This window comes from Chiloscyllium plagiosum, unplaced genomic scaffold (assembly GCF_037043375.1).
Source record: "Chiloscyllium plagiosum isolate Xiang-an unplaced genomic scaffold, Cpla_swu_hap1 HiC_scaffold_15, whole genome shotgun sequence".
NCBI classification, from domain to species: domain Eukaryota; kingdom Metazoa; phylum Chordata; class Chondrichthyes; order Orectolobiformes; family Hemiscylliidae; genus Chiloscyllium; species Chiloscyllium plagiosum.
In genome coordinates this window covers 53,346,052-53,362,727 of record NW_028270153.1, presented here as the reverse complement: position 1 = coordinate 53,362,727, position 16,676 = coordinate 53,346,052, and the positions used below count along the sequence as shown (strand labels likewise).

The window sequence follows — 16,676 nt, the reverse complement described above, 5'->3', positions numbered from 1 at the left end:
AGAATGAAACTAGCAGCAGAGAGAGAGAGAGAGAGAGAGAGGGGGGGAGAGAAAGAGAGAGAGGGAGAGATGTATCTCGCAGCTTCATTTTGAACAACTGAAAGCAAAATTAAAATCCTGTGTCTGTTTCACTCATGCTTCTTTTGCCCAATTAAAAAAAACAAAGCGATTTACTCCTCTTTTCATGGGGCAGCCACCTCTCTTCAAGAGAAACAGGACAGGACAAATCTCTCTTAAAGGCACATTTCATCGCACATGAGGGATTCAGTCAGACCCCGTAGTATCCAAAACATGGCCAGAATGAGGTGGTCACCTCCCAACTGCCAGGCTAGGATAAAAGTGACCAGGATTGCTTTGAAACACCCACTCCCCATCCAACAATGTCGACTTGGAAATGATCACAGTTGCAAGTGGAGACTGGAATGGCACAAAGTTGGTCTGGCAGCTAAAGGGGCATGTCAGTCTGTAAGTTCTCCCCCACTCTCTTTCCTGGAACTACAGGCTGTCCCTATTCCATGGTGGAAGGCCTCCCATTCGCAATACTGAGTAAAAATTGTATTGAGTAACATAGTGCAGTACAAGGACCCTTGTTTGATCCCAATGTCAATGAGAAAGTCTAAGCTCAAACCAATTAAGAAAAAGGTTATCAATCTCTCAATGAATTAAAGGAAATAGTGAAGGGAATCCTATAGCTGTGATAGAGAAATGATTTCTCTCTGCTGTTTGAGCAGTGAACATGATGGTGTTGAGTTAGATGGGGCTGTTGTCTTATTGTGTGTTTTCACAACTTGTTAAGGGTAAATAAGTCAGATTTCAGTCTGGGCTTGGACTTGTCCAGTGTAATATCAGGTAGGATCATAACAGGACACTGCCACCACATCTGTGTTCTTCCAGTCTTTTTTGTTTTGATTTTAACATTTTTGTGTTTTCAAATAACTGAGGGAAATTTACTTAAACCTTGCTACAGGTGACACATTTAAGAAGGTTTAAGAAATTCTGAGCTGCTACAATCACCACAATGTGATAATGGACACTGATGACTACCAGGAGAAGCTGCTGTGCAGTTTGTACATATGGACTGTCAACAATGTGCAATGGTGACCTTTTGTCACAATCTATTACTTGGTATGTGTCGTAAAATTCAGAGATGATATACCCAAGCAATGTTAAAATCAACGAAATAAAGAGCCAAATATAGAGTTATGATTACAATAAGAGGAAGTTAAAAGGTTGCCAAGCAGTGAGACTGCTGATCAGCAGACACGGAGTGTGTGCTTCTGGTTCATCAGGTTGGATTCTCCTCTTTCAAGCTGAAATCCACCCAGCCTAACCTCAGTCCTGACTCATTTCTCTCCACTGGGAGGGCATTTGATAGTCATAATGGTCTCCTGACAATACCAAAATGAAAAAGTCTGACTTTTAAGGAAGCAGAAGTATCCCAAACATCAGCGAGTCATTGGCCTTGTAGGTTTTAGGAGAGGCTTACGACTACTAAACAAGATAGGTGGGGACTATGTTTAAGGAAGATGACACCATTACAAGAGCTGGGGAAAGGAGAGAGCTGATGACAGTTACAGCCATTTCGATCACCTTCTACATGGTAGTCGCTGGAAACACCAGTAACGAGGATGGACACTAGGCAAATTTGCAAGGATTACAGTTGAGGAGGATGTGAGCAGTAATGAAGGAAGGGCACAGTGGAATCCAAATTAAATAATGAGACAGGAATAGGAACAGTCTCCCTGCTAGAATACACCTCACTCTCTGTCCATTTCAGGCTGTATTGTCGAAGCCGTTTTTTGGCCACCCTGTTAAGTGTATCAGCAAAATTCCATACGCAGCATGTATATTTGAATGAGAAACCCATTTATAAACAAGCTTACATTTCTGTTACATACTAGTCACAGAGAAAATCTCCTACTCCTACTTCCAACCCCATTCCTACACGCAAGTTGGTAAATCAAGTTGAGTATTTTGATGTCATTGTTGCATAATCTGCGTTGAGTCAGCACAGTAAGTAAATGTAAAAAGATCACACCTGTTGTTGTCATCCCCACAACCTTAGCCTCCTTCAGAACCCAGAGGTCTTCTTGTAGCCTTAACTCTGCCAACCTGTCAGCTGCTGCTTGGTAGAGCTGCTCATGCTGAATTATCCTTCGTCTTACGTCCGTTTGATACATGGACAACCATAACCTGGAATTTTCAAAGGAATTTTTATAGCATCTAATTCTTCGGGTGCTCACTGGTCTGAAAGTACAGGAAACAATGTGGGAACTTCTTCCTTTAAAACACCACAAACCTAGATGTTGTGTCATGGCTGGGTATTCCTGGAACAAATACACGCTCCACCCTATTCCTACACTTCAGATGTGCAGGAAATTCAAGTACAGTTATAGTACAACTCCATTACTAGCCACTAGACCTGTTTAGATCATTTTCAGTTATTTGTACTTAGAAATTTGAAGGTACTTCTGTGCTCAGATTCAAACTTACAAAAACATGATCCTGATGGAAATTGAGAAGGTGGTTATTGGAAAGATATTTCTTCTTGAGGGGGAGACCATGACAAGGGACACAGTCTGAAATAAATGTTTCTCTTTGAGGATGGCAATGGGAAGAAATCTTTTCTATCACAGGGTCTTTAGTCTGTGGAATTCTCTTCCACAGAAAACAGTGGAGGCTGAGTCATTTTCAAGGTGGATTAGGCGGCTTTTTGATGGACAAGTCAATTAGGGTTATGGGCATATAGGAAATCAGGAGTTGGACCACAATCAGATCAGCCATGATCTTAGTGAATGGTGGAACAGGCTTGAAGGTCTGAGTTGCCTACTCTTGCTCTTACATCCTGTTTTCCTATGTTCTTAAATTTGGATTGGTTCTATTCCTGGGGTCTCTGTAGTTTCCAGACAGGGATTAAGAGTCCACTTCCACCTTCTTTATCGTCACTATCAAACTATGCTTCCTCAGGACAAAGGTGAAGAAAATGTGCCCTGTTATTTCAATTTGCTGGTGGCAAGTTCTAAAATAAGGTACCTCTTGCAACATTTGATCAGTTTCTCAGAAATGCATGTTACATCTCACTACATTTAATACCTTCTAAACGTAAAGATAAAAATGTTTTTTGAAAACCATTTGAGTAAAACAGATTAATTTCTATCAAATGAACTCATGTTACCAAAGTGGTGACAACATATTTATTGATTAATAAAACTCAATAACATCATGCAAGGTTTCTGTGGCATATATAACTTGGTTTCTTTTTTAATGTTGTGAATTTTAAATATGAATTTTAAAACCACTTGCTAAGTCAAATTGTGTGGCTTCAGTAAACTTAGTTCAATGATTCCATGAGTGAGAATCATAGAACCATAGAATCCCTACAGCATGGAAGAAGGGCATTTGGCCCATTGAGTCCACACCGTCTCTCCGAAGAGCCCCCATCCCACCCTATCCCAGTAATCCTGCATTTCCCATGGCTAATTCACCTAGCCTGCACACCCCTGGACACGAAAGGCAATTTAGCATGGTCAATCCACCTAACTTGCACATCTTTGTCCTGTGGAAGGAAACCAGAGCACCTGGAGGAAACCCACACAGACATGAGGGGACTGTGCAAAGTCCACACAGACAGTCACTCGAGACTGGAATTGAAACCAGGTCCCTGACACTGTGATGCAGCAGAGTTAACAATGAGCCACCATGCCAAACACAAGAAATAAGTAGCTTCATTTGGGAAAAACCTATTTCATACAGAACCCCAATAAGCTGCAGTAGAGGTATTTCTCTGAATGATAAAGCTCTGTTCAGTGGCAAGGTTATATGGTCTCAAGAACACTGGAGTTTAGCAACAAAAAGCTGGGCAAATACAGCAGGAAATCTTGAGGGAAATCAAAAGCAGCACTCAGCTCTGACCTGTACAGGCGCCATCGATCTTTGAGAGGAAGCATCCAGATATTGAAAATTCTCTCCTCCTCTTGTGCAGTCATAGCACCACTCTTGCGGAGTTCCGCCTGTGCTTTCTGTTTCATTTTCTTCCTTTCACCCCGTTGCACCTGTTTCAAAACAGGAACAATGCACTTCAAGTGGGATTGAATAATCACATGAAAAAAATATACGTTGGAATAAAACACAGTTTTAGGCAATGCAGGGGATAAACTTCAGGAATCTTTTAAATGATTACATATGTGACATGTTACTTCTACAATGTATTCTTTTCCAACTATGTGTTAGCTTCAGAGAATCTCATCCAGCCCACTTGGCCTCAAATCTCTAAGCAAATGCTCTGATGTGCACTGATAGCAGTAAGCTTCCCATTGCCATGGCATACTCTGAGGACTTTTATATCAATTTGTGCACGCTCATACTGATGGAGCGAAGAGTTGAAATTTCATGGACTGAATTATATTGAGACTCCCCCACTGCCTTGCCTCAACTTAGAAAGGGGAGTTGTCTGTCCAAGGGAAGAATGGCTGCCCTAAGTTATTTAATCACTAATAGGCTGAAGATGGGATTTCTGCCACTCAGGGAGAGGACATCCCACCTGAAAGAGCTGCCAGCCAATCAGAGGCCAACAGCTGTCAAAGTAGCAGCAGCGCCAACATGAATAGTGGTCACTGTCAGTACTACACTTGGGCAATAAGAGGTAAGAATCAGAACTTTGTAACTGTCAGGAGTCAGCAGAGAGGGTAGGGGGTGCTGAGGTTTAGGAGTTCGTTATGGAAGGGAAACCTTGGGAGTGGTTGCAACTTGGGGAAGGGAAGTTGGGAGAAGGGATACTTCAATGGACCAGGGAACCACTTAAGGAGTGATATTGCCACTACTAAACCATGCGGGGAAATCTGTGAGTTGGCCACCTGAATGCGAGTCTGTCCTGCCAGTTAAATGAGTGTGGTGGTGGGAAGAAGTCCTCAAGTGGAAATATATTATCCACTTTTGAAGAGGCTCACTTGATCCACTGGTGGGCAGGTAGTATGAGTCCAGCCCTGCTGCTGGTGTATTTACAGTGGGGTCCGAGTGGACATGTAGGACATGCCACCTTGCTTTCAAAACTGTCAGCAAGAGAGCATTAAATCCAGCCCAAACTTCAGTGATGAGTCCAACTAATCATGACAGCAGCTCTAAGTTTCAAAACCTCTGGATTCACCTGCCAGCCATCTTGGTCCTGTGGATTTCCTCTCTGAGCTCCCCGGTTGTTAAGATTCATTGCTAACAAGGTGTTTGCCAGTTCGTTAAGATCAGCATCTTGTTTCTTCTTGGTCCTCATTTTTGGCTCATCGTCATCAATCATTCTGTCTCTCTGGATAAGCTCTGCTTCCTCAGAGATTTGAATCAATTCATCCTCCATATCTTCATCTTCCAGATCCTCCTGCTCTTCATCTTCAAAAAAAAATGCAATAAGAAGGTATATAACATGAGAGACAGGAGCAGGGTTGAGTCATATCATCTTGTTTACCTCCCATGCTGTTCAACTGGATCATAGCTCATTTTCCATCTCAACTCCATTTCCTTGTCCAACTCCACATCCCTTGATCTCCAAATGTATTGTCTGCATTAAGCTTACTTAATAATTGAGTACCATTGCTCAATAGGACAGTAAATTCTGAAAAACACAACCATCTGAGTGAAGGAAATTGTCCTCATCTCAGTTAAAATTGACCAATCCCCAATCCTAAAACTGTAATCCCTGGTTTCTAAACTATTGTCATATGATTCATTGAGAAAACTTCTCATTCTTCTAAATTCCACAAAATATAGGCCTATTCTAATAAATCTCACACAGAACATAGAACATTAGAACGCAGTATAGGCCCTTCGGCCCTTGATGTTGTGCAGACCTGTGAAACCAATCTGAGGCCCATCTAACCTGCACTATTCCATTTTCATCCATACGTCTATCCAATGACCATTTAAATGCCCTAAAATGTGGCCAGTCTTCTACTGTAGCAGGCAGTGTGTTTCACGCCCCTAATATTCTGAGTAAAGGAACTACCTCTGACATTTGTCCTTTATCTATCACTCCTCAATGTAAAGCTATGCCCCCTCGTGCTAGCCATCACCATCTGAGGAAAAAGGCTGTCACTGTCCACCCTATCTAACCCTCTGATTATCTCAATTACGTTACCTCTCAACCTGCTTCTCTCTAATGAAAACAGCCTCAAGTCCCTCAGCCTTCCCTCCATGCCAGGCAACATCCTAGTAAATCTCCTCTGAATCCTTTCCAAAACTTCCACAACATTGCAATAATGTGGTGACCAATACTGTACGCAATATTCCAGGTGCAGCCGCACCAGAGTTTTGTACAACTGCAGCATGACCTCATCGTTCGAAAAATCAATTCCTCTACCAATAAAAGCTAAAACTGTATTCCTTCTTAACAACCCTATCAACCTGGGTGTCAACTTTCAAGGATCTATGTACATGGACACCGAGATCTCTCTGCTCATCTACACTACCAAGAATCTTACCATTAGCCCAGTACTCTTTATTCCTGTTGCTCCTTCCTAAGTGAATCACCTCACATTTATCCGTCTTAAACACCATTTACCACCTCTCAGCCCAGCTCTGCAGCTTTTCAATGTCCCTCTATAACCTACAACATCCTTCTGCACTATCCACAGCTCTACTGATATTAGTGTCATCTACAAATTTACTAATCTTCCGTCCATGTCCTCATCCAGGTCGTTATAAAAATGACAAACAGCAGTGGACCCAAAACAGATCTTTGTGGCATACCACTAATAACTGAACTCCAGACTGAACATTCCCCATCAAACACCACCCTTTGTCTTCTTTCAGCTAGCCAATATCTGATCCAAACTGCTAAATCATCCTCAATCCCATGCATCTGTATTTTGTGCAATAGCCTACCATGGGGAACCTTGTCAGATGCCTTACTGAAATCCATATACACCACATTAACTGCTTTACCCTCATCCACCTGTTTGGTCACCTTCTTAAAGAACTCAATAAGATTTGTAAGGCACGACCTAACTTTCAACAAAACCATGTTGACTATCACTAATCAGCTTATTATTTTCTAGATGATTGTAAATCCTATCACCTTTTCCAACACTTCACCCACAACTGAAGTAAGGCTCCCTGGTCTATAGTTACCAGGGTTGTCTCTACTCCCCTTCTTGAACAAGGGAACAATATTTGCTATCCTTCAGTCTTCTGGCACTATTCCTGTAGACAATGACAACATAAATATTGGCAATGTCCTCCCTGGCTTCCCAGATATTCTTAGGATAAATCCCATCTGGCCCAGTGTACTTATCTATTTTTACACTTTCCAGAGTTGCCAATACCTCTTCTTCATGATCCTCAATCCCACCCAGTCTAGTAGCCTCTATCTCAGCAGTCTCCTCAAAAACATTGTCTTTTTCCAGTGTAAATACTGACTAAAAATATTCATTTAGTGCTTCCCTATCTCCTCTGACTCCACGCACGACTTCCCACTATTATCCTTGATTAGCCCTAATTTTATTCTATTCATTCTTTCATACCTATAGAAAGCCTTTGAGTTTTCCTTGATCCTATCTGCCAATGACTTCTCATGTCCCCTCCTGGCTCTTCGTAACTCTTTCGGTCTTTCCTGGCTAACCTGTAACTCTCAAGCACCCTAATTGAGCTTTCACATTTTATCCTAATATAAGCTTTCTTCTTCCTCACCTCACAGGTCAATCTTTACTGTAAACCCGCGAAGATAAAAACACCTTTCTTTGATGAAGAGATGGAAACTGTACATATAATTTCAGGTGTAGTCTCATTAATTCCCTTTACTTCATTCTCCAAACTCCTTAGAATAAAAGTGAACACAGCACATGCTGTCTATAGTGCCTTTATTGTAATAAAACATCCCCAATCACTTTTCATGTATGAATAAACCTAAGTTAGATGCCAAGCCATATTAATAATGTGATGGTCTAAAGATAAGTGAATTCAATTTTGTGAATGGATTGGAGAAATTGGGGAGGCTGTCCTTGTAGAAGAGTAGGTTGGGAAGAGATTTGATTTTCAAAATCATGAAAAATCGAGGCATAGGAAAAATAAAGGAATTTTATTGGTGGAGAACCAGAGGACACCAATGGCAAAAAGAATCAAAGGCAATAAGAGGGCAAACCCTTTTAGGGAGCAAGTCATTAAGTCCTGGAGTAAGAGTGGTAGATGGCAGATTCGATTGTGACTTTCAAAAGGAAACTGGATAATTCTTTTAAGAGGAAAGTTGGTCAGGCTAAAGGGAAAAGGCAGGGGAATGGGACAAGCTTGTGTTGGCCTTTGCAAAGAGCTAGTTCAAATATGATGGGCGGAATGACCTTCTTATGCCGTGATTCAAAAAGGAGATATTAGGACAAATGTCCAAAGGTTTGGTCAAAGAGATCCATTTGAAGAGAAACTATGAAGAAGGAAATATTGGTAGAAAGGCTGGAGAGGTTGAGAGTGGAAATTCCAAAACATTTAGAGCCTAGAAAACTGAAGGTACAGTTGCAACTGTTGGAATGATTGCGCATTTCCAATTATTACTGTACCAGAATTGCTGGAACACAGAAATCTCAGCAAGCAGTCATGATTGGAAGATATAACCAATGTAGGGAGCAGCAAGGTCTTTGAATACAATGATAATAATTTCCAAGGTTGAAGTGTTGCCTAATCAGGAACCAAAGTGGGTCAGCATGCATAGGGATGAACGGGGATTAGGATGTTGACCAGTTTGGACACAGGCAGCAAAAGTTTGAACCAACTCAAGTTTGCACAGAGGAATGAGGATGGTCAACCATGAGTGCATTAGAACACCAAGTCCAGAGGTAATAAAGTCATAATTGAGCATTTCAGCAATAAATGAGCTGAGCAAAGGACACAGTCAGGTATTGTGATTAAGGTGGAAATAGACAATCTTAATGTCAGTATCGATACATGGTTGAAACCTGACCTAGGAGTCAAACATAACAACAAAGTTATGATCAAGATTTGAATGCAAGGACATTTAAATTCCTCTGCATCATTATTTACTAGTGACATTATTAAAAATTTATTTTACTCTCTATCCTTCGTGCCAAAGTAGATAATTGTACAGTTGACTCAATCTTGCACAATCATTTAATCTTTCTGTAACCACTTCGTGTCCTCCTCACATTTACTTTTCCATCAGTTTTCCATTAGCAACCTTCTACATATTACACTCAATCCCCTCATCCAAGATGGTATTGATTGGAAATAACTAAGTCCCTAATACTGATCCTTGCAGCACCCCACCAGTAATAACCTGCCAACTCAAAAATGATCTATTTTCTCTCCATTGATCTAAACTAATACATTACTCTCAGCCCAGTGTAGTGAGACCTATTCTTGACATCTACGTGAATGTGAAGCAACCCTTTCGTGATTTGGCACAGAGGACTCCTGGCCTCTGTGAAGTGTAGCACTACTGGGTCAACTATTCAAGTTAAAAGCAACCATTGCTTTAAAGACCAACAATATATTGCCATTGCTGAAATAAGAAGAGGTTATGAGAGACAATTAATCCACCCTCAAAATTGAGACTTTAGGTCTTCAGAATTTTATTTTCTATATATATTGTATTTCCACTTATTACATATGTCAAGCCATCTACTTTTTGTTTGTTTTAATGATTGTGAGGGTATTCTGGGGTTTTAAATTTGTATAGCTTAAATTGTATAGTAGTAGATTAGGAATTCTTCCTTTTCTCTGCCAGTTATTAAAGTTAAGTGTGTTACAATAAACAAGTTATTTTCTGTTAATGATGTGAATTTCCTTTGTCCTGGATAGCAATGTCAGGCAAATTGGCTATTGTTAAATTGGGATTGTATAGATTTAGCACAGCATGTGCAATAGTGCAACACGATTATTGTTGCACTTCTCCCAGAGATTTAGGAGATTAGTGTTCAGGATCTTTTGAATGAGGTCAACGTAAAATTGGATGCGGAGTTAAAGTGCGTGGTAAAAGATAAACAGAAAGATGTCAGTTTTCACATACTAAAATAACATGCATTGGAAACAGCTAAAACCATCCTGCCATTAGAATAGATATTCCTGATGGATTTAACCAAAAGTAACCAAGGCTAGACTGCTAAAATAGGAAAATAAGTTAAAAGTGGAATTGCCTCCCGGAACTAAAAAGGCAGAGCTAATTGAAATATTCACAAAACTTCAGGGAACATGTGAACAGGAGAAACTAGGTATACAGAGAGCTGAGTCACTCGAGTTAGCTAAAACTCAGTTGCGGTCCAAGCAGCTAGATTATGAAATAGAATTGAAGCTGATGGAAATAAAAAAAAACGGAATTTAAACTTAAAAGCCTGAATTTGAAATTTAGAGAGAGGTCAAACATAAAAAGAGTGTGTTTAAGAAGACAGAACTAGAGATTCATAAATAAATGGGTAAAGAAAGGGTAAAAGTGGAGAGAGATAGGAAATACCATCTTAAAATGTTGCAGTTCACAGAAGTGACATCAGATGAGAAATTTGCAGGGAAAGAGTGTGGAGGCATTCTTTATGTTATTTGAAAAACTAGTAAGACAAACAAAGTGGCCAGGGAAAACTAGATAAGTTGACAGGTGGAAGACATGAAACATATGCATCACTGTCAGAGAAATTTCTATGGATTATAACGTTATTAAAATAGAAGGCTATTCTTGGTGAATAGGAGTTTGTTTCTCAAGCAAAAGTTTTGAAATTTGGGGAAGCAGCCTGTGCAAACATATACTGAATTTCAAAGGGTGAATCAAAGTGATTGTGACAGATGGAAAGGAACATGAGGAGTAAACACCATGCATGAAGTTCTCAGAGAAATTATTCTCTTAGAAGAGCTTAAAAACTCATTAGGTTTTGTAGTAAAAACCTTTGTTGAAGACCAGAGAGTGACAACTGCTGGACAGACAGCAGGAATGGCTGATGATTGTGAAATAATGAATAAAACAAAACCTTTATTCCATCTACCTCAAACTCAAGAAGGATACAGAAAATCAAAAGGATGGGAAGTAGCCAAGATAAAGAAAAGAGAGTTGGAAATGTGCTAAGATCCTCTTCTCAGATCAGGAAAAAAGGTGTTGAGGGTGTCAGTGAAATAATGTAGGACACCCTTGTTCAGAATGCTCAAAGTTACATGGGAAGCTCATGTGACTTATTTGGATTTGTAAGAGTGGGTCCAGAGAGGAGACGAAAGAAACAAAAACACCAGAACAAACGAGCTCGGACTATGAAATGGAAGTTAACACTGCTGTCAGTGCAGGAATGGTGAATAAGGTAAAGATCTTTTACAGAAAGTAATGGTAACTTCTTTTTCTTTAAATGATGCAGCTAAACACAAGAATTCTAAGAGAAACAGGAGCTACTGACACTCTTTTGCTGGAGAAAGAGATAATTTACCATTCAGAGAGTGCAATAAAAGCCGAAGAGTTAATAAGCAAGTAGAGACTATATCCTGGTTCTTTTTTACAAAGTGCAATTGGAAAGAGACTTGATGTCTAGAACAGTAGGAAAATAGTAAGAATTGCTAAGAAATTACGCAGGATCAGAGTGAACTTACTCCTAGGTAAGGATATGGCTGCTGTAAAAATCATAGACTTTCTGTGGTTATGGGAAAAACTGAGTAAGGTTAAAGAGATGGAACAGGCATAGCAACAAGTCCCAGGTATTTTTCCATCATGTATGATGACTAGAGCAATTATAAACAGAATGTTATCATTGTTGAAATTAGAAGGAATTAATAGAAAGAGTTTAATCCACCCATCAAATCGGGATTTCTGATCTTCAGAATTTAATTTTACTTGTTTTTTTTCTTTTAACTATCCACAAAAATGTATCAAACTGTCTTAATTGTAAACAAATGTGTAGGTATTCTCAGGTTTTATATGGGCATAATTCAAAACTGCATAGTAATTTCTTCTTTTCTCTTCAGTAGTTAAAGTTATAGAGTCATACGGCATGGAAACAGACCCTTCGGTTCAACCAGTCCACCTTGACCATAATCCCAAACTAAACTAGTCCAACCTGCCTGCGCTTGGTCCCTAACCCTCCAAACATTTCTTATTTATGTACTTATAACTTACTGTAAAAAATCTAACAGTAAAGCTAGAAATAAACCTGAATCTCAGAAGCAGCTACAAGATCCAAGGTACTCTCAAACCACCATTTCATTTCAGTGTATTAGAATACATGAGTTACTTTTTTTAAGCTCTGAATTTCTTCTGTCCTGAAAGGCAGTCCATCAAACAAGCTGATCAGCTTGTTTGTTTAATTGGAATTTTATACATTTTGTGACAGCTTGTCGACCAGTGAGGGGGTGATCATTTGCACACTCTTCCCAAGTTATGTTGTGACATAATAATACTGGGAAAGCAGATCAATACACTGGAGGGGTGGGATAAGTAGTCAGCTTGGCCCTGTTCAAGATGAACTGTAGTCTCTCCAGTCAGGATAGTTATGGAAATTCTACCATGGAAAACCATATCTTTTTCCAATGCAGTGACAGGAAGATTAAATCTTTTGGGCATGATAGCGACAATACTACAGGACAACCAAACACTCCAAACTTGTTATTAAACTATGAATTGAAGATGGAGATTGAACTTGATGCTTTCATTACAGAGGTTAAAGGTTTTCTTAACCACGCTTGAAAGAGCATCAAATTAAGGTATAGCAGCAAAAACGTACACAAAATAATTCACCCTATGAATAATGTACTTTGACAGCCATTTAACAGGTGGCAGGATCAAAGGTGACAAGTTTGCAACACAGTTTCTTCTGGGCTTTCAAGTTAAGGTTGATAATCATATAACACTAGGTTATAGTCCAACAGGTTTATTTGGAAATATTAAGCTTTCGGAGCACTGCTCCTTCATCAGGTAGTAATGGAGCAGGATCATAAGACACAGAATTTATACTAAAAGATTACAGTATCATGCAACTGAAATAATATATTGAACAAACCTAGATCGCTGTCAAGCCTTTCATCTGTTAGAAGGGTTTGCAGGTTTCGGTTCATTAACATGTAAACCCCAGAACTTCTTTTAAGCCATATTCTCATGATAGCTTAAGATTTTATTTAAAAAGTGACATCTCAGCTCAGACAATGCATTAAAGGTTTGCGGTTAGAGTCTGTATCCCAATCTTGAGTCAAACTGGTTCTATTTCCAAACTAGGAATTTATAATATGTTACATGGATGGACTGCCTGCACTAACTCCCTGCAGATTGTGCGCATTTTGAGCAAAATAGAATATATCTGCAAATACAATCCTGCAAATGCAAACTCACCCCATAGACTTATTTGTGTGTGTGTGCATATGAGAGAGAGAGAGTGTGAGTATGAGTGTGAGTGCACATGAGAGAGAGTCTGTTTGCATGTGTGCGTGCTTGATAGAGTGTGTGCGTGTGTGATTGAGTATAAGCCTGTCAGAAGGTGTATTCATAAGTGTGTGTGTGTGTGCGCGCGCGCGTGTGTGATGTAACATTTTATAAATTCCTACTTTGGAAATAGAACCAGTCTGACTCAAGATTGGGATACAGACAGACTCTAACCTCATACCTTTAATGCATTGTCTGAACTGAGATGTCACTTTTTAAATAAAATTTTAAGTTATCTTGAGAATGTGACATAAAAGTAGTCTGGAATTTACATATTAATCAACTGAAACTTGCAACCCATTCTAACAGATGAAAGACTTAACAGCAATCTCGGTTTGTTCAATGTAGCATTTCAGTTGCATGACATTGTAATCTTTTGCTTTCTGTATCTTATGATCCTGCTCCACAACCACCTGATGAAGGAGAGCACTCCGAAAGCTAGCGCTTCCAAATAAACCTGTTGGACTATAACCTTGTGTGATTTTAAACTTTGTCCATCCCAGTCCAACACCAACATCTCCACGTCATGGCTTTCAAGTTAAGGAGATCATGTTAATTGGTTAATGGTACTACTGAAAATAAAAGTCAGCAGGGGAAGTAACAGAAGATGATATTGTTTGTATTTTAAATTCATTACATTTTTTTCTTTTAAATTCTGAACATGACAGTGGAGATTTTACCAGCATTCTCCAAGTTCTGTGGATCTGCTCCAGGAATTGCAGTCACACTCATGAAACCAAGGCCCAGCCACTCTACCAGTAATGAATACCTTGTTCCAAGGAAGCCAAAATCATCGAATACCTGTAAAAGCATTAAAATATCCAGTGAAAGTTAGTTTCAATATCTTGAACACCGTTACTGGCACGACATACAGCATAAGCCCTCAGACAACCATGTAAAATGAGTTTGGTAATATTTTTAAACTTTAACTGTGTTAACAAACACCTTGAGTATTCCTAACCCCAGTGGAATCACACTTCAACTTTTAAATTATAAGCAAACTTCTTCAATTAGCACTGAGGCTTCCCAGCACTGATCTGAAGTAATGGCAAAAACAATGCATTCGGTCCATAAGAACCAGAACTCAGAACAATCAGCTTCTGACGTCAACCAGTGACTTCTGTTAGCAGAGCATGCTTACAGGCATCAGTTGAGAACTAGATAGTAACTTGATAGCACCTCCAAGGTAAAAATCCGACTTTTAATTGGACCTCTTTAATGTTAATGTCGATCTCTCTGCACCTTCTCGGCACTGTAATATTGTATTCTGCACTCTGTGCTGTTACCCTGATGCACCTGTACAGAATAATTTATCTGTAAAGCACATTAGACAACACCTTTTACTGGACCTCGCTACACATAACAATAATAAATCAAATCAAATCAAAATAGCTGTCAATAACATCTAGGCTCATCTGAAAAATATGCCCTTCTGGAAGACACACAAGCATTCTTATAAAACCACAATTTCACTGACATCAATATGTTTGGAACAGATATTGCATTATTGAAAAAATATAGAGAGACATCTTGTGTGATCTTACCAGTCCATTCTGCAAGCTGTTCCAATGTACTGCAGAAATATATTTCTCTAAATACTGTTCGTGAAGAACCCCTTGCGTTGTGCACTCCAATTGCTGTGCTGCTGCTCGAATCTTCTGCTCCGATTCTCTCATTTGATTGGTGACCTTTATTGGACACAAATTGAAAAGACAGTGATTTTTGCCAACAATAACACAAAGTCATGGGATTTCAGTATCATACTGCAACCTTACCTCGAAATAGGCGCCTCGTAAGTGCTGGGGAAGTTTTCTTCTGAAATCTCTGCTGTTTCTCAGTTCCTTCAGTGTAAATCTTTTCAGTAGTTCACTGTTACTTCTTCCACCCACCCTGACTAGGCCAGTGTGCAAGAATCCATAGATCCCTGAACAAGAAAAAAGCACAAATGGACAATGACATTTATTATAAAGTTATCTGGCCAAATTTCTCTCTAAAATAAAACAAAGAATTTCAGCTGCTGGAGCTCTGATGCAAAAACAGAAATTATTAGAGAAACTCAACAGCTCTGGCTGTATCCACGGTGAGAAAGTCAAGTTAATGCTTCGAGTCCAAAGACCCTTCTACATGATTAGATTAGATTCCCTACAGTATGGAAACAGGCCACTTGGACCAATAAGTCTACACCGACCCTCCAAAGACAGAATTGCCAGGCCTGCCTTTGATGCCTTTGTGTCTGATACCCTGGACCTCTCTTCACACAGGAACTCAAGCCCATGATAAGCACAAGCTGTAACTTCTCGACACTGGCTCCCAAGAAGTAGGCCTCAACCAACTGATATCAGAACCCGAACACGGCCAGCATCTGAATACCTGGCAGCTTCTGGTGAGCTGGAATGCCATTGTTAAGGCTTGCAATACTCATTGATTGGCACTCAAATGATTGAGTTTTATCAGCAGTGGAATGGTGAGTTAGTTGATGCCTAACACACCCACCCCCTCCCCACCCATTTGGCCGCAAATTTGGAAAATCATGACCATGCTTCTTGAAAGCTCACAATGCCAGTTTCGTTTGTCAACTGATGCCTGGAGTTTCTCAGCAGAAATTTGAGGGATGGCTTCAAGCTCTTTACTTGACCATCAATTGTTCAGTTATGCAGCCAGTTAAATTAGCTACTGTTCTGACTGAATTCCCTGCCATGGCAAAAGTGCATCGCAGTTTTAAAAAAAAAAAGTATTTTATCTCAACACCATCTTGCTGCACTCCCATTGCCTGATCTCAGCTCAAGCAACATTTTATAAATGACCCTGACTGATCTGGCTTCAATCCACAACTCTGCGCTTAACTCTAGCTACAAAGCTAATTTCTGTAAACTCATTTCAAATTAAAAGTGTCACATCAATATATACTGTACTGAAATGGCCTTTAGCAGAAATAAATGACAGTCTGCGTGACTGTAGTAAATGACTCCAATGGTTTTCCACTTGCCTGCAGCCTTTAACACAGCTCCTTTAATACATCACCTCATCATCCAGAGGGATAGGATAGACTTTATCTGGCTCCGCTCTGTTTATCTAGGCATTGACAGACAACAACCTCCATTGACTTCTCTTCTACTGGAGTCCCTCAAAGATCCAACTTTGAGCCTCAATTATTTCTTATCCAAATGTGGTTGCTACACATTAATCAAAAACATATCAGCTTCCAACATGTATGCTGCTAATACCCAGTTCAATATGACCCCACCTCTCTCAAGTGTTCCATTATCTCTGATTTGTCATACACTTTGTCACACATCCAATTGTGAACAGACAA

The 16,676-nt window shown here is 39.7% G+C and overlaps 1 protein-coding gene across 2 annotated transcripts in view; it reads right to left on the bottom strand.

Annotated features, from left to right (window-relative positions):
* LOC122560031 (NFX1-type zinc finger-containing protein 1) overlaps nucleotides 1–16,676 on the bottom strand; it is a 60,673-nt gene that overhangs the window by 17,583 nt on the left and 26,414 nt on the right. For both annotated transcript variants that reach the window (XM_043710199.2, XM_043710197.2), the window contains exons 5-10: nucleotides 15,139–15,287; nucleotides 14,908–15,051; nucleotides 14,044–14,164; nucleotides 5,144–5,376; nucleotides 3,913–4,052; nucleotides 2,039–2,193 (exon numbers count right to left, since the gene is read on the bottom strand). In XM_043710199.2, coding sequence (XP_043566134.2) covers nucleotides 2,039–2,193; nucleotides 3,913–4,052; nucleotides 5,144–5,376; nucleotides 14,044–14,164; nucleotides 14,908–15,051; nucleotides 15,139–15,287 — 942 coding nt within the window. The remainder of the gene's footprint in view (nucleotides 1–2,038; nucleotides 2,194–3,912; nucleotides 4,053–5,143; nucleotides 5,377–14,043; nucleotides 14,165–14,907; nucleotides 15,052–15,138; nucleotides 15,288–16,676) is intronic.